This window comes from Epinephelus moara, chromosome 10, assembly GCF_006386435.1.
Source record: "Epinephelus moara isolate mb chromosome 10, YSFRI_EMoa_1.0, whole genome shotgun sequence".
NCBI lineage: Eukaryota > Metazoa > Chordata > Actinopteri > Perciformes > Serranidae > Epinephelus > Epinephelus moara.
In genome coordinates, this window is record NC_065515.1 from 15,359,325 (window position 1) to 15,384,499 (window position 25,175).

At 40.7% G+C, this 25,175-nt stretch overlaps 2 protein-coding genes across 3 annotated transcripts in view; both read right to left on the reverse strand.

The window, feature by feature from the left end:
* The window catches only part of rnf11b (ring finger protein 11b), a 20,242-nt gene extending 6,423 nt beyond the window's left edge, over window positions 1–13,819 (reverse strand). Inside the window, exon 1 of the mRNA XM_050054667.1 lies at window positions 13,240–13,819. Coding sequence (XP_049910624.1) covers window positions 13,240–13,362 — 123 coding nt within the window. The 5' untranslated portion in view covers window positions 13,363–13,819. The remainder of the gene's footprint in view (window positions 1–13,239) is intronic.
* A 262-nt stretch (window positions 13,820–14,081) lies between these two features.
* ttc39a (tetratricopeptide repeat domain 39A) overlaps window positions 14,082–25,175 on the reverse strand; it is a 34,778-nt gene continuing 23,684 nt past the window's right edge. For both annotated transcript variants that reach the window (XM_050055535.1, XM_050055536.1), the window contains 11 exons: window positions 24,201–24,266; window positions 22,519–22,627; window positions 22,366–22,433; window positions 22,209–22,268; window positions 20,440–20,601; window positions 19,484–19,575; window positions 19,040–19,160; window positions 17,440–17,551; window positions 17,089–17,203; window positions 16,724–16,840; window positions 14,082–16,385 (listed from right to left, as the gene is read on the reverse strand). In XM_050055535.1, the coding sequence (XP_049911492.1) occupies window positions 16,271–16,385; window positions 16,724–16,840; window positions 17,089–17,203; window positions 17,440–17,551; window positions 19,040–19,160; window positions 19,484–19,575; window positions 20,440–20,601; window positions 22,209–22,268; window positions 22,366–22,433; window positions 22,519–22,627; window positions 24,201–24,266 (1,137 nt within the window). In that variant the 3' untranslated portion in view covers window positions 14,082–16,270. The remainder of the gene's footprint in view (window positions 16,386–16,723; window positions 16,841–17,088; window positions 17,204–17,439; window positions 17,552–19,039; window positions 19,161–19,483; window positions 19,576–20,439; window positions 20,602–22,208; window positions 22,269–22,365; window positions 22,434–22,518; window positions 22,628–24,200; window positions 24,267–25,175) is intronic.

The following is a 25,175-nucleotide window of genomic DNA, read 5'->3' on the forward strand; positions in this document are numbered from 1 at the left end:
CCCACAGGCGACTTACCCGCACAATGTACAAACAAATCCGAAATTCTCCTTTTACGAGAATAAGTCAGATTATTGGTGGAGGTAATAGTACACCAGTGATGACATATTTATGAATGCAGACATCAATTTTTGCCAATAAACAACTGAAAATGTTACACAATGTCCCTTTAACTTGACATGTATTACGTTAGAATACCTTAAAGACTTTGCTTTAAATGCTGGTGCAAATACAGTACACCTTCTGTTGCCTTTTATTTATCTGCAACAAAAATAATATATCCCTGTTGACTGTTTGTGTCATGTGAGCACATAAAGTTCACCACAGCTGTCATTTTTGTTCTTTCCTTTTATAGACAAAACATTTCTTAAATGTGCGGAAGGTAAGTCAATCAATTAACTCTTAAAATGTCCTGCTATGCTTACAGTCTGTAGATTAATTCTAGTCCAACCACAGTCATTTATTGACTACTATGCAAGTTAGCCTGCTCAGTGATCATGACTTGGCAATGCTCCCATTGTAAAATAAATAACTATTTTAGTCTTCACGATTTTGTTTGTTCTATATAGCGCTCCACTGATTTTACACATCAAAGTCAGTTTAATCATCATGAGGAAACCCTGTGTTACAAACTAGCAGCAACCTCCAAGGTTAAAAAAAAATGAAGCACAACATGCCCAAAACTGCAGTTCCTCTAATGGCCACTTGTTATCCCCATGTTAAAATAATTGTATTTACAGCCTGGTACAGAATACAGTTCGGGTCTCTACAGCTAATTTCCACTGTACAGGGGTTAAATTTTTATAAAACTCACCTGTTTCAATTTTATTAAGGCTTAAAATTACACATAATTAAGGACGTAGCTGCTTTGAGTAACAGACTGGTTGGGAAGGTCACTTTGGGTTACTTGTGGCACCAAGAATCCAAGATGGCAACAACAAAAATGCCAAATTTGAGAGTTCAAAACAGGAGTTCACAAACCAATGGGTAACATCACAGTGGCTACGTCTTATTCGTGTTATTATTCATATTATTTTTCAACACATTCTCACTCCGACTTCGTCACATATTGACGTTTTGGTCATGGAATTTCCGCGCCCACGTATGACATGCAAGGTACCCTGGGTGCGTTGGTTGTTGACGTTCTGGGACACCGTGTCAAGTTCTGCCTGTTACATGCATTGTCTTCTTTCAAGATCCACTTCTGTTTTCACAAGAAATAAACGCACTACATCGGTACAACATCACAAACTGATGTTTGTTTTCCTTCAACAACAACCACACGTTTGGGTTTAGACAACAAAAACACATGGTTAGATTTGGAATAGAACAGGGTCTGGCTTTAGAATCCTACGTGATGCCTACACCGTTTGCACAACACCACTGGGCGCCATGAAACTGTAACAGCAACTGGCCGTGTATCATGCTGATGTTAAAGGACGCCTTTTTTCGTTGGTTTCTGATGCTGCTAGTCGATGCTAAAGCGCCAGATTTCGACGACTTTGGAGTGAGACCAGGTTCTATTTTTATATAGTCACTGGTTACAAACTGTAGCATCTGAAGCATAAAAAAATTATAAAACTGTAGCATAAAAGGTCCAACAAAAGATGCTAATATGATGAGGTTGCATTATGGGAAATGTAGTAGTTAAATGTTCTTGGAGCTTGACCCATACTACTACACGTCTGCCCCTGCTGCTTCTATTTTGACCACACTTTATAAAATCTGTCACAAGTCCCTCAGCTTTAGGGAAATACACAACTAAATTTTTGGAGTACCCAACAAAGGCCACATCCAGACCGCTTATAGAGTGGAGTTATGTGAATATGACTATATTATCTCCCTAAATGATTAAGTCAGAGGAGATGACAGTAGCATTATCAAGCAGGTAGAAAAACCAAATCAACATTTGTTATTACCAAAGTATCCAGAGCAGTGCTCAAGTATCAGGGAGATCGACATGAATGATATGACACAGTAATTTAGCATTGACAAGCATAATGTGCAGCAATATCATTTTAATTTTTTTTTTTTTTTTTTTTTTTAAGATATTTTTATGGGCATTTGCCTTTAATGTATAGGACAGTGAAGTGTGAAAGGGGGAGAGAGATAGGGAGAGACATGCAGCAAAGGGCCACNATTTTAATTTTTTTTTTTTTTTTTTTTTTTAAGATATTTTTATGGGCATTTGCCTTTAATGTATAGGACAGTGAAGTGTGAAAGGGGGAGAGAGATAGGGAGAGACATGCAGCAAAGGGCCACAGGCCTAGCCTGGTTCCAGACCATAGACCCCGCCCACTCAACTGAGTAGGCTTGCATCTCTGGTCTGGCATACGGCAATGAATTTGCGATTTATCTCGTCCAAACGATGGACGGACCAATGAACGCCGGGGGTGGGGGCGGGTCTAGCGATTAGCCAATCAGCGCCACACTGATGTCAAGCTGTACACCGGTGGGTAACTGGTGAGGATAGCAACAATGGCGACCGCTACAAATCCTACAGACCACATTAACGATGCTATCGAGGTATTTCGCGTTAATGGAGGACCAAATTAAGGAAGCTGCTAAACTGGATTTAACGGCGATGCAGCTGGGCGTGCACGACGACGGAGACATTTTAAACGGGCAATGCTCACTTGTTTTCGGCACCCCCGAGGCATGAATACTAATGACATCAGATTCTGGGTGAGTTGTTGATCTCTACTGATTGGTTAGGGAAAAATCAAATTCCCTCCCCCTTGTAAATCGCCTACAATGGAGGCAATGTCAGACTGAAGGTTCTGGGAGCTTCAGTCTGACACTCAGGCTACCACAGGCCGGAGTCGAACCCGGGCCGCTGCGGAAACAGCCCATCATTTTAATTCTTTAAAAGCTCTCTTTTTAAGTGAAATGGTTTCGTATAAAATCATGCAGAACAATGACCAAGCTAGCTGCTAGCAGTCAGCCTCTCAGCACCACAGCATTTCAAACAATGAGTCGTACTCTAGTAGCTCAGGCTATCTGCTGCTTCCCTGACAGCCGCTCCTGTCGTCCATGTCAAAAAGAGATGGCAGCCAGGCAGCAGAAATAAAAGCTACAGACAGGGCCTCAGAGGGGGGCAGCAGCTGTGCTCTGTGTGTGTGTGTGTGTGTGCTAGGATGGTTAACTGTGCAGTGGTCAGCAGTGTAATTGTTGACATGCCTTTCCCTTGCTTCATACATGGCGTGTCAGCTGGGCTGTGACAACAGTTCATCGAGTGACCTCAGGCTGACCAGAAGGACAACAATCGGCGATGGAGAGTGAGACAGCAGGAGCAGGCAAGGGTGAAAGAGGGACTAAGGGGGGAGCCAAAGTTCAGACCCTGGTTTCCTCTGCCAAGCATGCTGTAGGCTGCTGAGGGCACACAGCAGCAGGAACTGTCGGCCTGCCAAAGCCCAGACTGCTAATGGTGAACGGGGTGGAGGGTGAAGATTGTAGATTAAGAAAGAGAGTGAAAAAGATAGATGGAAAGGGGAGGTATGTACCCTTGCTCTTCCATCACCCTAACTGAAAGAAATTCACCCTGTATGTGTGTCTTCATGCATGTGGCCATGTAAAGGATTTCAACAGTTAGACCAACACAAGACCTCTGCAACTGCAACATAATTGGGTCAACCATCAAGGCAAAGTGCTGGTTTTGGCATCCATACATCTTCTATACTGATAAAATAAACCCACGATGTCACCACACAAACAGTGACATGTTGCACTGAAACCCTCACAGGGTGCCAAAGTTGGATTTTGAAACTTGTTTGACAATTAAATGTCTCTCAAACAGTACCAAAGAGGATATAAGCATTACAACAATGCAACAGATAGGGTCACCTTGATGGCTATGTAAAACTGTAATAGTCAAAAACATAATCTGTTGCATCCTTTTTTATTCTGGGAATATTACTGCTTTATTCCCACTCAAGCCATGATGTAACATTTACAAAATTGGTCCTGAGCTGGCAGGGTGCTACAGCAGAAATGTATACGTGGGAAAGAGGCTGCAGACAGGCAGCATGATGACTGGGCAAAATTCCTGCTTTGAACACATGCTGTAAGAACAGCTTAGTGACAACAAATTACAAATAAAAATGCATTTCTATCCATTGTGTCTGCCAATCTTCTATACTTCAATCATATTCAGTACAGGAAATGTCCACGTGCCAAATGTGGCTGTATCTTTTGTGCAACCTAAGCAGTGTCAAAATGCACTCAAAGGGAAGAAACACCAGAGACATGAAGCGTTGTTGGGCTCTGAAATCTTAGCCCTCGGTCTCAGTACTGCTGTGTAACAAAATCTTGCAGACCTGCAGACACCTGTGCATAATACAGGCAAGCGTGCACTCAGTTTGATCGCACATACTTGCAGACATGCGACAGCAACAATGGCAGGAGGAGAAGAATGGACATAAGCATCACAGGATGTGTTTGCTGATGTGATAACGGGGCAGGCTGAGGGGGTGATGGTAACTGTGTGTGTGTGTGTGTGTGTGTGTGTGTGTGTGTGTGCCGCATTACTTCAGCAGCGTGATAAAGCAGGATGTTGGGGCGGTGATGTCAGCTAAGAATCTTAACCTTGGTGTTTACACATAAACACATGACAGAACTCACACAAAGCCTTCACTGTAGCCACATGAAAACTGTGGATGAACTTAATGAACATATCTCAGTAGAAAAGCGAAAGGTGCATTTAGGGAAAACACAGTGAATAAAGAGTGATAAAATGATTTTATTTATTTTACAATTTTACCAGCAGCCATAGAGACAACATGCCAGAGCAGCATAGGCCGACCAGAACAAGTATCAGGGGAGTTATGTCAGTCTGTGCCACATTATATAGACCCTTAGCCTTTCACGTAGTTATGCCACTATAATATAATGACCAAATGACTGTGAGAGGGAGTCGCAGAGAAACAAAAGACTTATTTGAGTCCTGCTCCTTGTGGAGTGTGCTCAGCAACAGCAACCCCAACCCCTAAGTGGCTGTGTGTCAGCCAAAGCTCACAGACTGTGTCACTGACCTGCAGCACAATGGCTTGTTTGTCAGCACCACCTCCTCCACCTCCCCAGCGTTTCTGTTACCATATTAGGTCAAGACCGTAGGTAATCTGTCACAAGGGGCTTTCTGATGGGGTGTATCGCTGCCTTACATGGCTAAAAACCAACACTAGGTGATGTAATCATGCCTGTGGTGAAGTCAGTGACACTTAAATTAGACTCATCTGCCAAACACTACTTTTATTTGAGCACAGTGAGGAAGGCACACTTTTTCCTGCCTTCCTTGCAGCATAACCTACAAGCATAGGAATTTGGATGGAGGCACCTGCAGACCTCCACAAGGCATTTTTTTAGGGATGTTCTTTTAAAAAGTACCATTTCTTATTACTATCTGCACTTACTGATGTGTTCAAAGTGACCCGTAGCCTATTGACGGTGCTTTCACACCTGTAGTTCAGTTCATGCGGTCTGACCAGTGCCTGTCTTGTACCAAAAAAGGTGCCAGTACCCTAATTCAGCAGTTGCACTATATGTCTTGGATATATTTAGATTTATACGCATATCTTGGTCATATATAATCCACTTCAAATTTATTTTTGTATGCATGTCATTACATAGGCCACATTACCTGCTTAGTATATAAAAGTTTTACATAGCTATTGATACTAATTAAAATGTATACTGATATAATATTGATATGCTACTGTAAACCCAACTGAGTACTCCCAAAGATTTAACTTCTCTGCAAATCTGGCATCCCAGCTTCTTATCTTTCCCAATGGGCCAATCATTTGCATGGCAGAAATAGTCAACTTGGTTCCTCATTCAGCAGTCAGGGGCACTGTGCTCAAGGTGCGCATTGTTGGTGCCACAACACAGTAGTACCAAGAGCCTCCGAGTCATTTCCACTTCAGCTAGCTATTAATGGCCCAGTTACTGCAGTAGCAGCAGTCCAAACGTAACCCATATCAGCGTCTCAAGTGTTTACTTGGTCCTCTGTTTTTTTGCTGTTCTTTAATCCATTTTGACAAGGGCATTCTCAGCGCTGTTGGTCAGCATTAAGCTAGCTATGTGCTTACACAGAGATGCAGCTACACAGGTGTTCCGGGGTGCATGCCTACCCTGATGCGCAAACCCAGGAAGTGGCGGTACGCAATAAGAAGTAAGGATACTCATGTTGACAAGAATCAGAAGTGCCGATACTCAGTGCTGGTGAGTACCGGCCCATTTCAGGCACTGGTCTGTCCAAGGAAATAAATTATAAATTGTTGCCCTTTTTTTAGTTCTGGTCCAGGTCATGTTCACGCTGACTTATTACAAAGAACAATGAGTTATAAATATGTAGTCATATGGACTGACACCGACAGGTTTAGGCCCCAATCACACAGAAAGCGTTTTAGCAACCGGAGGCAGCTTTTTGTAATTGTTTTAAATAAGAATGAAGCTATTTAGCATTGAGGAGAAGCTCCTGGACCAACTGGTGGTACTCCCCATGTTTCACCCTCTTTTTTAAGGTCTCATGTACCCACACAGATCTCCGTTTCCCTGTGCCCAACAAACTATTTGCTGACAGCCTCTCACCCTCGACCAGAGCTACAGCAGGTACCCTCTGCCTTAACATTTTAGTAACTAGCTACTAATTACTGTGAAATAAATAAAACAAAATAAAAAATAAATGGTAGATTGATTACACAGGAAGGTTAAGGTATGGAGGTGATGGGGTGGTTGTCTGGCAACAATAAAAAGATGCAGCAAGGTTTATTTTGCTAGTGGCATTCAATTTAAAAGTGTGACCGGGGCAAATTCTGGTGACTGACATTGAATCAAGTTTATTTACGTTCTGTCACAAAGAGCTTAAGACAAAATAAGTGATGAGGAGTATAAACAGTTGATACTGCATACCGCCCTCACGTTAGAAATGATGAACTGTTAGAAAGAGCAATACAGTAGTACAGTAATAACTGTGTGGTCACTACGTTTCGTGTTAACAAATGATTAATATTCATGTCACTTATACAAATGGCTTATCACTTCCTTAAGGCCAGAAGACGAACTTAACAGTTGACTTTTGGATTCATGCCAAAAGTCAGCTTCAAAGCTTAAAAGCCTCCTTTTCGGGCGGTCTCAGCCGGTTCTTCCCGTCTTCTATGCTCTCCCTCGTCTGCACTCCAGGTTTGACAGCTAATTATAAACCACCACTAAAGCAAACTTTCTCTCCCCATTTCTTGTGACCAAGCTGGCTGAGCTCAAACCAAACTGCTGACTGCAAACCCTTTCATCCTGACGGCGAGGCAGGTGGTTGACAGACTCTGTGCTACTCAATTGTGTGTGTATCTACTACAGTCAGTGGCGTGCACCCCCTGGTCCACTAAACCATCGGAAAATAGAGTTGGCGTTGTCTTTGAGCAGAGCAGCAGGCGCTTATTTGACGTGTTTTAGATCATTTCTTACCCTCTAGGCCTCGTGTTCACACAAAAGTGAGCGAAACAGTGGAAAGAGGCTGAAGTGTATTAAGAAAGACTGCGTTCAGCTACACACACAAACTCGGTGAATCTTTTAAAGTCTGCAAGGTGTTCCAGCCAATAGGGTTTGGCCATAAAGCTGGCTGACAGCAGCATAAAGGCCTTTGTGCCAAACTGAATGTGATCAATAAAAACTCCTGTCACTGCTCCCATCTCTGGGGCTTTACGAGGGAGAGAGGGGCATTACAAGCCATACCAGGGGTCCCACTGACACACACACACACACACACACACACACACACACACTGACTCCCTCCCTCACACACACACACACACACACACACACACTGACTCCCTCCCTCACAAATACAAACACACAGGGGTGCCTTATCTCTCATAGCCCAGAACCACACCGATGAGTCAGCACTCGTCTCACCAGCTGCTTTCCCAATCACCACATACTCGACACACAACGTTTTAAACAACACACACACTCACAACTGCAGCCTTCACAATATTAGGAGCACAAGCAGAACTGCACCTCCCTCTGCTTTGTAGCTTCGCCAGTTGATATGTAACAAACATCAACACAACTCACACACACTCCCTCACTCTGATATCATTTTGACAAGACATTAAATGGCCCACTAGCCTAAGTGGTTGGCTCGTAGGACTGATCTCATCCACTTTAAGTCTTAGCTTTCAAAATCCATCCATCCACCCTTCCCCCCCTTTTCAGATCATAACTACATGAGCTGCAATGTTTTCATATTAGGCTAATTGCTAAACCAACAGTATCAGTATTTTCTGATGATCTCAAACAAGGTTGTGGCTAGTTTCAACCACTCATATCAGACATTGCTTTGTTCAACCTATGACTCAAGTTGGCTTTGAGTCTTGCAGATGCCAGTCTGCGTAATGCCTCTTTTCAGCCAGGAAATTATTCAACAGTCCCAAAATGTGACCTCTGTAGCAGTCGACTCATCTCCAGATGCTGGAATTCACCCTCCTCTGATTCACCGCTGACTGCGGATTCCCAGGAAACATGGTCTGACCGTTGTGAACATGACAGATGAACTCGACAGCAGATGTCTATAGCCCTCAGGGTGAGCGTCTGAAGAGTGACAAGTAGTTGAACTGTTCTGTGGGCATCTTACATGTGTTCGGAGGATATACAATTCATTTAAATTTTAACAATATCATCCACCGCTCCCTAATGCTCTGTTGCCTACAATTAGTAAACAATGTGATGTTTTATGTGTGAGCCTGGGGCGCATGCTCGCAGTTTATCTGTTGTTTCTGTCATTCTACCTACCTGACAAAGTAGTAATAGTAGTAATCAGAAACTTCTTTGTTGTGCTGTATAAAATACCCAAGACCCAAGAATTCAGCACATGAAATATAAATCTTATTTTACTAATAAAAGAACATCATGTTTTGGTTCCATTTGCAACATTCAGAGCATTAATATAGCAGCTAACTATGATTTGCTATTCAAAGATATAGTAGAATAATGGCATCCTGAGCACAGAATGAAGTCACGCTAACTCTGTGTGTGTGGTAAGTTTCTCTGTGGTTTGTTGTGCTAAGCCAGTCCAGCCCAGTTCAGACCAATGACGTAACTGTGTCAGGATGTTGCAGAGAAAAGTCGCAGCGGTGTAAACTGGTCTTATTATGAATGCCATCGATCTGATGCTCGTTTTGTTTTTGTTTTTCACCCTTTCCTCACTAATACAAATGCAACTGTAGCCAGTATCTCACCAACACTCATATCATAAGAAGCTACAAATTATATTCAGCCACAAAATAAGCCAGAAAAGCTGCAAATCAGAATGTAAGTATAAGAGTTGTTGCATAGAGATGATACACTGTCTCATCTAGTTGCATTGGTGTGACTTTATTGTATTTCCAAAGTGATGAGGAGATTGTTCTCATTTGTTGATAGACAGCTAGACAGTAATAATGTATCCACCCAATCTTCCATTTGTGTTTTTAGGTTGTAAAACAATAGCAGAGTTGGTTTTAAAATCATTGTATGTCTTCTGTATTCATTTTCTGTATCTTAAGCCCTACTGGAGCTCATGTTGTCTTTGTTTTGGATTTCACTGTTGGGATATCTCTCTCACCATGACTGGCAAAAATCACCCACTGGTATTAAGGACAGACCTCCAGCACAGTGAGAACACCCATTTTGCCTTTACACACAGATCCGTACTTGACAACTTTTAAGAATGCCAAGTTCAACTCAAAGTCGAGTATAGTGGAGCCTTTAGTCCCCCTGCTAACACACACAGCACTTCCAAAGTGTGTTAATCTGAACTGCAAGCACACAAAAAATGTGTGCTGTGTTCTCAGGCTGGGTTCAGATGGTGAAGGTGCTGATTACTGCGGTCACCGGGGACAACAGAGCTGGCAGGTCTGAAAGAGCCCTTTATAAGTAGGTTTAACTAGTTAGTTAACCCTCTTGTCAGCATAAACAAACCGCACAGATTTTCTCAACACAGCCGAAAGCTTACTTTAAGCCCTTCCAGAGAAACTGAGCAGTGTTTGTGTCATTTATTATACCATCACTCCTCTATGATACCAGAGCTGGCTGCTTTGGCCTAATTACACACTGTTGTATGCCAGACATGACACACTTGTAGCAACCTAGACACTGATGCAAAACAAGGACTCCTGGCCTTGTTCAGATATCATCTTTGACTGATGCTGATACAGGCCGTCTGTGAGTGATATTCCATTGATAATAAATGACAAAGGTTATGAATGTGATCTTGAAATGTTACAAGGATATTTGCAGGAACTGACCTAGCCCCAGTTTGTGCTTCTCATGTATTAGCATGCATACATGTTAAAAATATTCTTTAATTATGCAGTGGACAATATTTTTTTTCATCCAAAAGGTTAGAAGAGTCTTTATGGATTTTGAAAATATTGCCAGAACAGCATTCAGTATGTTTAAACCACCAGGGCTCCAGAGTGCAACCAAAAATCTTTCAAGTGCAACTAAACATTTTCATAGGTTGCACAAGTGTGGCTGACATTTAGCAGGATATTTTCACCCACAGAAATTCTGCAAATACCCACCGCCACTGTGCCTCTGATTGGCTCTGATCCTTATATTCTTCTTTGCTGAATGCAGGTTGGAAAAATGTTTTAATTCAATTAAATTTCATTTATAAAACCCAATATCACAAATCACAATTTGCTTCAGGGGGCTTCACAGCACACGACATCACTCTGAGGCGTGTTTATGTGTAAAACCAAAACCTGTACTCCTTTCCAAACAACATACCGATTATTTTTGCTGCGGTGCCCATTTACACCTGTACTTAGGCCCAGCCCAGATCTGACATCATCAGCAGAGGTAACCGATCCACCACCCGTCTCCCCTGTCCCTGGTAAAATGTATACCTACATCTTTGGCATTTACAAGCATTTAAATAATCTGTTAAGAAATGTGTATGGGAACTGTCAAAAATGTAATGCTTCAAATGTATTACGGAGGCACCAAAAGCCATGGTGAAAAATTTTTTGAGTGCCTTTGAGTGCCCCTAAATTACGTTCTGGAAACCTAGGGCCCTGACACACCAAGCTGTCAGCCATTGGTCTATGGTGGGCTATCGGTGAGGATTGCCCAGGTGTTCACAGAGTGTCCCACACTGTTGGCATTAGTCAGCCCTTGTCTGCTTTTATTCGGCCAATTCAGCATGTTGGATTGGCGTCAGAGATGGGCAGAGATGGCGGAGCACATTGGTGAATGAAATTACTCAGATTGGATGTTCAGCTCAGTGCGCCAGTAGAGAAACGGAAGTGAGGAAAGTAAACAAATGGCTAAAACCAAGAGGGTTTGAGACTGAAAAAAAAACTGTTATGTAAGGTAAAATTATTTTTTCAGCCATTGAAATCTTTAGCAGAAACGGTTTGTAATTGAAACATCCTTTGTTCTTTCAACATCAGGTTCCGTTGTTAATGTGCTAACTGGCGAACTAGCATCTTGAATCTGTCCTGTCGGTCTTCCAGTGTCCCTTTTTCAATGACGTATACAGACTACCACCACCTGCTGCTATGGAGAGGTATTTCCTCTTATGCAGGTGCAGAATGTACATGCTAGCTGACTGTTGGCTGTAGTCTTTGTGGTATTTTTAGTTTTATTTTTTGGCTGGGACACAGGCAACATAGGGCGATGATGTCGGTTTGGTGCTTCAAGGCCTTAAATGAAAAAGTTAGGTGCACCAATGCAACTATGTAAAAAGTTAGTCTGCAGCTGACAACCTTTTGTTTTTCAAACATCATCCCTTAATTATCTTTCCAAAATCAGTGGTTACTTTTGTGATCTGGATAAATGCTAATACACGAGGAGCACAAACTGGAGTAACAACTGCCGAACTTGTGAGTTCATAACCAGAAGGACAAGGCAATCTGAAATGTGATGCCCAAGATATATTCATTGTTGATAATTTAGAGAGATATATTGATAAAGATAAGACGAATAATAACTTTATTTGTATAGAAATGTCCATACAAATACAGTTATTACATATAAACACTAAGAAGCACCACACTGACCTCACCATCATTAATGAGACTGAGAGCATGAGATCTATAAAGAACTCAAAATTATGCTGAATCTGAAGATTTCCTGGTCATATACTGTGGTGAAAGCAAATTAGATCTTTGAAGGGGAAGCCAATGTGCCAAAAACCAATGACCTTTCAAAAATCTATCTCATATCTTAACTTCCATTATCTTCATATCTATTTATAAATAAAAAACAAGCATTTTAAAATCTAGTTAAACAAAATATGAACATCAAATTTTGCTTTCAAAATGCTAAACAACAACAGACTGAGAATGCAGCGCAAATGTTCCCCTTGTATGTTTTCATCTGTGTTGTAAATAATTAGAGAATTAAGTAGCTTTCCACAATGAAAGCTCCCATGACCTGAGACCTCAGACTGTCGTCAGTTTCCCATGCTGTAAAACACTTACCTTAAATCTACAGATAAGGCTTGGCTTAACCTACTAACAGCCAAACTCTCTGCCAGGGCCTTACATAACACATACCAGCCACCTCTTAACATAGAAAAACACACAAGAGAAGGGTAGCACCATGATTCATATTTACAGCTACGACATGGCCTGGTTTGTTTGCAGATGATCTAATTCAGGAAATAGGGACACCAGACAAACAAAGTTGCTGCCCTGGAGGAGGGGACCAGTGAAAGAAGCAGCTGAGAAAGTTATGTGAGACACTCTTTCACTAAACTACAAAACTCCCTCTTTAATGGAGGACTGAGGTTTGTTTCAAGTCCATTAAAACAGCTCATACTGTTAAAGTGAAGCCATAATAGATGTCTGTGTGTCTTAGCTCATGTTCATTTAATATGTGCCACAGCTACATAGTTAAGTGTGTTTGACTCAAGACTGGAGCAAATGATATCAGTGAAGTATGGATCATAATATGACTTCAGGGAAATGGTAGGGACAGGACCTGGATATAACAAAGCGGATTAGTATCAAAGCCATGACGGGGTCAGTGGGCTGGGTTGCTGGCCAAGGGTGATGTTGGATCTGTAAACAGCTGATCAAGCTTCACATAGTGTCATCTCATTTTCTAGGAGCTAATGAAAGGCAGAAAATTACTGGGCCAGACCTGCCACACATTACACATCATCTCAACTTCTGTTATAATGGATTTGGGTTACTTCAAGACAAAAAACACAACAGCTAGCTGGTAATGTTTTGGTTTAAACAGTTAGTCAAAGTTACCTGATAGGGGGGCGGTGGCTCCAGGTCGGGGTCAACACCGTCTCCGTAGCTGGCCCGGTCCGACTGAGATTCATGAAGCAAAGAAATGTCATCCGAGGTGGGAGATTTCAGACAGTTTCCCATCTCCTTCCTCGTCGGTCAAACTCTCCCCTCTCTCGGTGTCGCTTCACTAAACGTTGAACAGCGGGATTCTCACGGGCCACTCGCACATAAAATGTCAGCAGCAGACGAGGAGACGTCGAGAAGGCGTTTCTCCATGCACAGCTGATGAATCTCCTCTCCCAGACGACGGGAGGGCTGCTCAGTTCAACAACAACAAAACATCCCTCGGCTAGCAGCTAGCCACACAAAGAACTAGCTTGCACAAAGAGCTAGCACTCGCAAGGAAGCATCGGTTAGCCTAAAAAAAATCACGACTGAAACAACCTTGCAGAATTTACTGTCCGCGGAGGTAGAGAGGCGAAGAAAATAAGAGTCTCCCTCATTTACAACGACAAACCTGGCTGTGGTTTTCCTGTCTGAAACCTCCCTGGCTGTCAGGGACTTTCCAGTTTGCAGCTGCCGAACAACGACAAAAGGTGGCGATGTAGCAACACGAAGCCCCGCCCCTTTGGAAAACGAACCAATCATCTTATATCTACATCCAGGAAGCTCTTGTTGGCAGCCAATCAGATTCATGATCACATTGCCCTTTGCTAAAAACATAAACACAGAACTGAAATCGATAAATGAGCCTTTGTAGTTTCATTTTCAGGGCAGTTTTGATATTATCAGTAATGGCCTCAATATGTAACAACACTCTACATGTTTCCTGCGAGTCAGTTTAAATCCTCTTTATTTCCCATTAAATATGATTAGTATTGTACACTGTCCCTGCACCCCATTGTGTGCTCACCCCTGTCTGCCACTGACTTTCATATCAGCAAGATGAGACTTTACTGTATCCAGAGGATTAGCTCACACATATGAGAACAACGAGTGCAAAGATATGCGAGCATGCAGAGCCTCTTTGTTCTGTAAATAATACCACTTCGTACTGTACACACTGTGTTTTGTGCTTCTGATTGTGGTGCACAAATGACAACGACGACTACGAAATGGGATGTGTTTTTTTAGTTGCTTTTTATCATTTCATCTTAAATTACAATAGAAACATTCAGTATGTACAGGAATGTCATTCTGCTCAGGAGTAGCTGTGCCCAGTAAAATATGCTGATTGTAAACATCACAATGCCACTAAATTTGGTTAGAGTTTCTCTCCACTATATCTGCGAAAACCAAAGAGGAAAAAGCTTAATTAATTATCAGAAAATTAAATATAAATTGTTATTGAAATAGCTGTTAAAACAATATTAAAAGTAAATTTCCTTCACCATAAAAAAAGAAAAGAAACTGACTCCTAGTCATCGTCTTGAATCCCAAACCGTACTCTAATCATGAATAAATAAGCAGTGCTCTAATTCCAACACTTGAGACACCATCTGAGTCTTTAGGTTTTGGACACTGTTGCTGAGACACAGCCCTTCAAATAACCTCACCACCAACACAATTAGAGCTGACCCCTTTCTGTCTTATCATCAATCATTACAAGTGTTTGTTCATATACAGATTATTATTTGACACAGGAGCGAGGTTATGATGTTCCTGTCCTTGTATAGTTGGTTGTAGTCAAGCATGGCTGATACAGGAGCAGCGGAGGACGTTCACAAAGCAGGAAGACTGTGGTGGATCCCGTTCAGAGCTTCCTCACTCACTAAAGATGCAGCAGGCGGACAAGCACACAGTCCTTCGCTGCATGGCGTGAATGGCCTGTTTGTTCAAGCTCAAGTACTGCTGGAGCCTGTCCCATACGCCAGGAGGAGAAAAGGAGGGAGTCTGCCTTTCTAAAAGACACATTCATCTGTCCTCTTAAAACGGGACAATTTGTGTAAAAGGTGCCATTTACAGTATATAAATGTAAAGACCAACTCTCACTGCCACTCTGATTCTTTGACTCTGGAGAGTTTGCGTGGCTGGCTGATTTACAAAGCTCTGTGCGAAAGCCGATACATGTCACTGTAAATACAACTGGATTGCAGATTTAAATATTTCTATAGAAGAAGACTGAAAGAAAGTATTCCACATGAATAGATTTGTGTCTTTCAATGTTTCAATAGGTTTCAAGGAAAAGAAGAACATTTAAAATAAACACTAAAACATGTACTCACTCTGACAAACACAATGAACCAAAGCTTATGTAGTGTGAAAATGAATCCAACATATAGGCTGTGTTAGTTGTGATCAAAAATCCAAATATAGGTGAAACCTGTCAACCGAAATGTACCAAATGACAGAGTACAAAACAGTCTTATGATCCTCATGAACTATCTGGTGAATTGCATGATATGATATGCACCTGATGTCAAACTGTTAACAAATAATTATGTATCATCTCCAATCTACTGAAGTCATTTTATCAATGATCTTTAATTTATATTAATTAGGAGGTTTGTAGCAACCAGGTCAAATTGTGCTGCTGGGTAGGAGGAGTTAGTGTTGGTAATTTATACCAGGTTGTTTGGTACTCTGGCTTCATCAGATCCAACCTTATTCTAGGGTAGCAGTGGAGCAATCTGCAGTATATAGCTTACTACATAAATGTCACTTTGTTTCCTACCCTAGTGCGCCCCTTATAGGCGGTTACAGTGCTGGACAATCAAGCCTGCTAGAAGCAATGCTTTATAAATATAGGCACATTTCTCAACTTGTCTATTTCAAATTACACAAGTAAGTGGAGTTCATCATAACATATCTCTGGAAGAGGGCGTAGCAAACCTGCCTTAGCCAGTGAGGGCCACGTAGACCTGCAGTCGCCCAAAAAGGCAGCACACATGAGAAAAACAAGCATCCATCTTGCCCTACCCTTTTGATGGAAGAAAAAAAAAAACAAATCACCCGCCCGAATAGGCGGGGCCGGGCTGGGCTGAGTGTTGCATTGTGGGACTACAGAAACAGAAAGCTGTCTCTGCTCTAGTGTGCCCTCCTCTGTCTGTTATGGGCTGGAGGGAACATGGATGCCATTCTCCACTGCGCCCTTGGCCTTGTGCAGAGCAGCCTGAATACGGAAGTGTGTCCGTGATTCCATCGAGTAGTTTTTGTAATTTTGCCTGAAACAGAGCAAACAGCGTCATTTACAATCACATCAGTGGTACAACTCAATCTGAATTCTTATTTCACACGAGCATTGTAATAAAACCATAAATCACAATCAGCCAAGTCAAAGCAAACCATGTTGTTTGTTCTAACACTCATTGTAGAATTCTTTATTCATTTAAAACCACAAAGATGAATGGGTGTGACATACTTAAATCTAAAAACAATGTCCTAAGTGATGACATGTGAATATAAGGCATAGTAAAACAGTACATAAAAAGCTTTGATTTTAAAAGCTTCTCTGTATTTCTGAGTACAGATGATTTAAAAATGTTTTGCAGGATAGACTTACTTTGCTGTTTCCAGGAGTCTGACAGCTTCAGCTTTTCTGCCTTGCTCCAAACACAGCAGGCCGTGCTCCAGCAGGGCATTGGGAACCAGGTAGTGGTCGTACTTGATCTGAGACTCGCTGCAGATAACGTCAAAACACATTGGTTACAGTGTGTGTGAAGATGAAGTCAGTATGAAAGAAGACTCCTGTCAACTGTTGTGCTGTTTGCTTTTCAAAACAGAACTGCCTTTATTCACCAGAGGATGCAAAATGAATATGAATATGGCTAATTGGTGATGACACACAGCAAGAAAATGGGGCGTCTGTTTGTCTGCTTTGGTTGAGGATTCTTAAACTGTACATGCACTGTACTGTGAGAGGCTTACTTGCAGAGGACGAGGGTAAAGTAGTGTTCAGCCTCCTCTTGGTGCCCCAGGTGTTTGAGACACAGTCCCTTCAAGAGACTTAGGAGACACTGATCATCTGTGGTGAACTCCGACCCTGAAAAACACACAACAGCGCAGTTAGGAACAGATTACAAAAAAAGGTACAGTCATTCTGCACAAACGCTCAAAAGGATTTTATCTATAGATTATGTAATTCCCTGAGATGCTCATAATGAATGTAGCATCTAAACAATGCAATCCAGCTAAGCACATTAATACCAAAAGAAAATGAGATGAGATATTTAATCCATTTGAATCATCCTCTTGGCTCTGGTGAATAATTTTTCATACTTGAGCAGCTCTCGAGTTTAGCTTGTGCCTCATTCAGCGTTTTCAGCATGCCCTCAGTCAGGTCTTTGTGCTTGCCGATTACTGTATAGCCGTTCCAGATGTACATCATCTCCTAGACAACACAGAAATTCACACAAATCGTACAAAATCAGATACTTGTCATTGACCAAAGTGAAGACAAAAATGAATGTTCTCAGTGACAAACCTCAGCTCTCTTAAGAGCTGACTTAAACAAAAGTTATTCTTGTAACCCCAGCTCTATGAACGCAGCTAGAGCTCTCATAACTGTCAAACAAGCCCTGCAAGTGTAGGAGTTATAAATGCCTATGGTCAGTGTTGGGGAGTAGTTCACTAAATGTAGTTCACTCACTAGTTTAACAACAGTTTACAGGAGTTGGGGGGCAGTTTAACTACATTTAAATCTCAGTAGCTTTTAGTACTTTGGGTCATGAAGTTTATGTGGTTATGAAAAACTACATATTCATAATGTTCTTGTAACGTTTTTTGAAATACAACACGGCACAATGCCAGAGCCCATTGGCCACAGTTGTCTTTTAATGAGAGTCACCTGCTATGTGACCAAAATCACCTCTAGTTTGCAACCAAGATGTCTGCGATCGAAAACCATGAATTTCCCTAAAGGTTTAGAGTTTTCCTTATTTTCATCCCAACAATTGCTTCTTCTTCTTAAACACCCTCGGGCTACGTACGCGAGGATTGGCCTGCCCTAATCCCTAAATCAAACACACCTGTACTTTACACAGTGTCAGTGCACTTGTACCTCAGTGTAACAATATGAGCAGACTCTTTGACAATATCCTGTGATGCAGTTTGGATGTAGTTTAAGTATATTTTTAAAATAGCTACTTTGAAAATTAATTTGAGAGTAGTTAAGATGTACTTCAACATATATTCATTGTGAAGTAGCTAGTCGTTTGGTAAACTACAGTTTCAATGTAGCTTCCCCCTGCACTGCCTATGGTATCTTAACCTTGCAGCCACAACGTCAGCAACACAAGGAGTGGCAGAATAACAAGGTTAGAGTGCTCAACCTTTACTCATAGTTCACTAGGTTTTCCATTTCACACAGGCTTTGCCCTCTTAAGAGCACTCCAGGTTTATAGAGACAAAGCCTAATGCTTCCACTCTCTGCAGGAGGACCAAACGGACACAAGATCTTTAGCAGAGGAAGGTCAAAGAGCACAAACGCTTGATGGCCTTATAGTCACTGAGCATTGTTTTCAACCCTCAACCAGCCTTTGTTATAGGGTGACGTCTCAGTGAAACAGAACAAATATTACACCTTATAACCCTGGTTCTGTGGGCACACCTTACACTCATTATCCTGCTGTTTCTACCTGCTGACTTTAGGGACAGCAGGGTTCATCCTGATCGGTTCAATCAGTACCGCTACAGGGTTAATAAAGGGGCCTACAGCGCTTGTTTTAGGGCGAAGCCTGTGTGAAACAAAACTATTAATTTCTTGCTATTTTTTGATCCAGTTACTGAGAAGAAACAATATGACACACTGTAGTAGCGGCATAAACGTGCAGTCATGCCACAAATAAATAAGTGGTTAACAGCCTCATCCAGCACTGACCAGTGGAGGAGCAGGAAGAGGGATGGGGTTTTCCGCAAGGTAGCGACGAGCTTTTCTGATCGCAAACTTCTCTGTTGGTAGAGATTTCCCCGCTATTTTCTGCTTCAGCCCTGGGACCTGCCTGAAATGTAACAAAGCACACACATACATATTAGTAGTATGGAAAAAAATGTATGATTACATCTCACAGACTGTGTAAAAATGCTAAAGGTCCAATCAAATGTTCAATTAGTGAAGCATCTCTGACGCTGTGTACCATCAATAAAACACTTGTATAGGTCGGGGCCACGAACAGAATTTAATATAAAAAACATCATGATATTACATTCATATTCCCTACCAAAGAGTGTCTTCCCAGAAGAAGAGACTATGATATCATAGATAAATAACTGTCACAATGAATCATCTCTGTTTCGCTGTAGTGCCTGAGCTATTACTTCATACCTGAACAGAGTGAACGCAGTCTCCCCGAAGGTTAGGCAATCATCTGGCGTCAGCATGCTGAGGTAGGCTGCTTTCATATACGCATAGGTTGCCTGAGGGAGGGAAAAAAAGTGGTTACTACTGCAATCCCATCTTTCCTGTTTAAATGAGATGAGGAGAGAAAAAAATATCACTGAGATTAGAGAGTCAAACCACAGCTGCACAACTCAAGTCTTTAGTTAAGTTTTGAGACAAGGATCATTTTTCAGCTGCTACAAGCTGCTGACAGGCTCTCTGTCTCTCTAGATAACATAACATGTAGTTTCTTTTTGTTTCTCACCATCACTGTCAAATATTTAAAGGGACGGTTCACACCAAAATCAAAAACGCAAGACTGCTGTGCAGAACGAAGCGTGCACCTGCTCATGAACGAGAGGCTTGTGCTCGTTAGCTAGCTCAGTGGTGCTAGGTGAGCTAGCAGTAGATGCACTCTTCCTTCTGCGTGGTGATACGGTTGGTGGGTGTTGTTCTGCGGGAAGAAAATAGTTCCTACATGAAACTGCTCACGACAAGGTCTGTGGATTATCTTAAATAACCAGGTAATGATTTCTGGGAAGAGACATTGCTGTTGAGTTTTTCAAATACTTTTTTGGCACTCTGAGCACCACAAGCTAAGTGCCATCTGGTTCCATTATATTGGAGAGGAGGCAGACATCTCTACAGCCGGTATTTCCAACCTTCAGCAACCCACACCAAAACAATCCAGCATGTATTTTGGATTTTGGGGTTAACTGTCCTTGTAAGGGATTTACCCTACAGTACAACACCTCATCTCTCAGAAACTTATCACTGCATTTGTTAAGAAATATACTCTTTTGCCCATTAAGGTCTTTCTCATTATTCGGACTTGACAAATTCAAAATTTGCATTTATTAATTAGCCAGAACATATTCATATCCCACACTGTGGTAACTCACCTTGGACCAGGTGTTCTCCTTGCTGAGCAGGTCAGCGTAGAAGTAGGCCATTTTCCAGTGCCTCTTGTATGTGAAGCACCACATCAGCTCCCAGTAACACATGTGGTGGAACTGCTTCCACTGCTGCTGAGTCTCGCAGCACTCCTCAAAACGCTTGATAGCCTAGAAACATACAAACCATTGAAGAGCTCACCTTCTGAAAACATATTCAGCCTAAATGTTAATATGTAGTGAGCAATGCAACACCAATCATGACTGAACTGATCAATGTTTATGTGCAGAGGACACAGGGCTCAAGTTGATGAGGACAAAGTCAATCGATGGATGTTAAAATTCAAAGAAGTAACCCAAAATTTAAGTGTGAACACATGTTAAAATATTGTTTGTTATTACTGCTGTATTTTAGGAAGAATTAAAGCCATACAGTATTGTTAGTTCGAGGTGTTTCATTTCAGTTTTGTTATACTTGCACTTGTTTGTTAAGCAATGGGGAAATCTGATCCCGCGTTCAACACGCAGGATCAGCTCTATTGGAATAAGACACACTTTTAATAACCTATATGCAATGTAGTAGATCAGTTGTAGCAAATGTTTCTACACATTAAACTATGGAGTTGAAATGCATTCACTTCCTTAAAAAAATCTGCTCTATTTTTCTGAATTAACAAGACAATAACTCTGGTAATTTAGAAAAAAAAGAATTTACAAGATTATTTTCTCGTATAATAATTCAGAAAAACAAGAGCAGGATGTTTTTCCATGAAAACTTTTCTTATAATTCTGAGACAATTTTTATTTATTTATTTATCCTTTATTAAGTAGAGAGGTCCCACTGAGATACAATATCTCCTCTACCAAGGAGTCCAGGTCAAGATGGGCAGCAAAATTAAAAGTTTCAAATACAACTACAAATGGGAACATCACAAAGAACTATCAAAACACAACAGTCACAAAAACATCCAGGACTCAGGGACTAAAAAGAGTCATGGTAAGTGATGGCGCCTGTTAATTGTTGTTAATTCAGAAAAACAGGGCAAATATTTGTTTCCTGAAGTGAATGCACTATACTTCCATATTAAAATGACAAAAATACTCAAAAAGTCTTGGTACATACATGTTGGATTGTGATCTTGGAGATGCAGACAAGGTTCGGTTGGCAAGTTGATCTTGAATATTACCAGACAACCTTTAATTATTAAATTATTTTTTCAAATTTCCTCATTTACTTATTCAATTTTCATTTGTTTCTTTATTTATCTTAATTAGTTGCACAACTCCTTTGTGCCTATGTATGTTATTTCATCTTTTTTTTGTGGTAGTGGGGGTTGGAGCGTAAAGGATTATTATTTCTGTTTAAAAAAAAACATGACATTGTGCTACTGCACCATTACATATGCAAATTGTTGAATAAAATTTGGTTACAAAAAAAATGACTTGATAATATAAAAGCAGGACACAAACATTGTTTTTGTATGTGGTCAGCCCTGCAATAAACCCAAATATACCATTCTTTTAGTATTTGTGAACTGCATGTGAACAATCATTGTGATAAGGTCAAAATACATCAGTAGTCACAAAGTTACATATTTAAAAGAGGGGTTTGCTGCAGCAGGCTGACATGGAGTTTTCAGAAGATGACGGCCATATAATTTTACAGATTCATGCACTAAAATACAATTCTGTGATGCATGTTGCATAGAAATAAAGATTTCCCACATGAAAAGCACAGTGGTGACTGTGTTTTGTTTGTGTATAGGAATGACACTCACAGCATCCAAATTGCCTTTGATCTCCTCTATTCGACCAGCGAAGAACAAGAAGATGGATCCCTGTGAGAAAAAAAGCCCACTGTATTTTTGGGAACATTTCTAATTATGCAAGAATTTAAAAAAAACAACACCAACGCAGTGTTTAATTCTGGCAAACCTTAGGATATTGTTTGAGATACGGCTGCAGCAGCTTCTCTGCATCTTCAACGTCTCCCTCTCCCGTGCCTGCGAGACATAAACAGAACAAAACCAGCTCAGATCCTTGTCTGTTTTTGAAGTTAGCGGCAGCTCTGTGTGTGTCTTTGCTCACCTAGTATGAAGCTCATGAAGGTGTGATAACAGAGCAGCAGCATGTTACATAGGAAGGACCTGAACGTGCTCTCTGTGCAGCCCTCCTGAAGCTGCTGGAGACCAAACTCCTGCACGTACACACACACACACACACACACACACACACACACACACGCACAGATGTGATTACATGAGCTTAAGTTTAAATTGAGTCTCATTTCAAGAGAGATCTGCTGGAGGAAGCTGCACACACAGAACACACTAATGCAATCTGAAGATGTTTTTGTGCAGGAAAATCACAGAGACAAGAACAACATTCTAGTTTTCTTATTAAGTTTGTGTTGAAGGATGAGCAGCATCTGTTGTTCTACCAGAGGACTTTTAGGCATTCACTCTGAACAGAGATGCAGATAATGAAAGTTAAACAGGATATGCAAGTTCTCTATTCTATTTTTGTGCGGCAATATTGTATCATCACACAGTGCCAAGTCTCAATTTTTTTATCATATAAATTATTGATACTACAAATACAAATTAAACTTGAGGTGGCCTACTTGAGTAATATAATCAACTGCTTTTTCAGTCCACTAGATACACTTTGCTGCTGCCAAAAAAAGGCTGCAGTGAGATGAACAGACTGAAAACTTTATCTTACTAGATCAAACAGATGTTGACCGAGTTTTCCTTTGGGGACATAATTTACAGTTGAAAAAAGGTAATAAATCGCAATGTATTTTATCTCAATACTCAGCATATCGCAACATTTTTAAAATCTCAGTACTAAGTATCGTGATAATATTGTATCGTGGATCCTCTGGTGATCATGTCGGCATGACTCCAGAGACTCCAGATGTTTATGTAAGATGTCTTTTTTGCAACCAGAAAATACATCAAATTATGAGAATAATACCCTAAAGATTATCAAGACCTAAAATCTGATTAACACTTCTTTTCAGATTATTTTGTATCGTGGTAAAATAAACAAGATCAATAGGGACAGAGTTCTTATATCTTCTTGTTGTAGTTTTATTGTTATTGTCGCAATGACTTAATGTTGTTTTGTCTTGCTATGGTTACTGCTGAAGCTGTTGTGTCATGAATATGTGCTAATTTTCTATATTCTTGTAATTGTGCTTTTTATATTACAGTGTCTTTTAGCGGAGAAATTATTCTCTGTTTCCTGCCCAGGGACTACAGATGAAAATTAGCGTATAGCTAACTCTGGCGCAACTAAGTAGCTGTGTACTGTCCCTGTTAAATAAATGAAATAGATAAAAATACAAATAAACAGAGTCCAAAAATACAAACAGTTCTTTTAGCACGACAAATAATAGGGAGTCACAATCCAGAGAAACGGTACAGTCATATGTTATTATGAACAAAGCAATTTTTAAGCCACTCATCCATCGCGCTGTAAGTTTGTTTTCACTATAACGTGTCAGGTTCTGCACCATCAGCTCAGCAGTAGTCATATGAGTTTCACCACACATCACAGGTAAGTTTTACTGTGACTCAGTGAACCAGTGAAGCTGAAGTTAAAGATACAATTCATGCCTCCGGCATGCACTTGTCATCATTAACAGCAAAGACCCAGCACTTCACACGTCACAGAACAATCCCTCCCCCGTCAAACATCTCATCCTTCAGTCCAGCTGCTCCCTCTTATAACATAACTGACTCTCACTTGTCAGCAGAACTGACCTTATTTCCAGAGAAACCGACCCACTCCAGCAGCTTGAGCGTCCGCGTGGGCAACATGGAAATCATCTGCAGGAGGTAAACAAGTGTAAATGAAAGGCTACAAGCAGGAGTCATCATCTTCTCTCTGTCATTACGACACCAGTAGTTTCCACAGAAATGATCTTGAATTTCATAAACATGGCATACAGGGGTTGTGGAATAGTCAAAAGTGTTTTCCAACCTACAAAGTTACTACAGCAAATAAGTAGCCCGAGACTGTCAGGAAAATGTGTGTTGAAAATCCGTTTGTGCATGCAAATATATGGAAGCCCATTCCCATCAGTGTGAATTAAAAGAAAAAAAGATCCTGTTTAGTAATTTCAATGGGAAACTTTCTAAAAATAATGACTAAGTATCTCAAAATAATGACAAAACATACTAATTATCATTTTTGAGAGAGTAATACTAATCATTTTTTAAAAACTGAGTAATTATTTTGAGAAATTATCCTTAAAAGTCATTGTTTGAGAAAGCTTCTCATTATTTCGACAAAGTTTTTCATGATAATGACTTAACAGGATTTTTTTTTCATCACACTGTCTTTGTTTAACTCTCTCCTAAAAACGTACTTCTATCCAAAAGTATATCCTTCGTTTACTTGAGCTGTCTGGCTATTTTATTGCTATCTTAATGATTTTAATTCCCATCTATTATTCTGATTTTACTTTTGAAAGTGTGTTTTGAAAGGTGCTATATTGATAAAGTTTAGTATTACTATTATATAAAAATGGGTTTCAGTTTTAAGAGTATTTTCTAATGCTTTAGATACTTATAAATAAAATGTGCAAACGAGCAGGAGCAACATGTGATGGGCTATAATCTAACACTCATCAATAACTGCTGCATGAGGAGAAGTGAACTCAAACACACTGCTTGACTGCATGTCACATTAAAGCCACTCTTGCTGTGTGTTCATATTCTGCTCATTATGTGCTT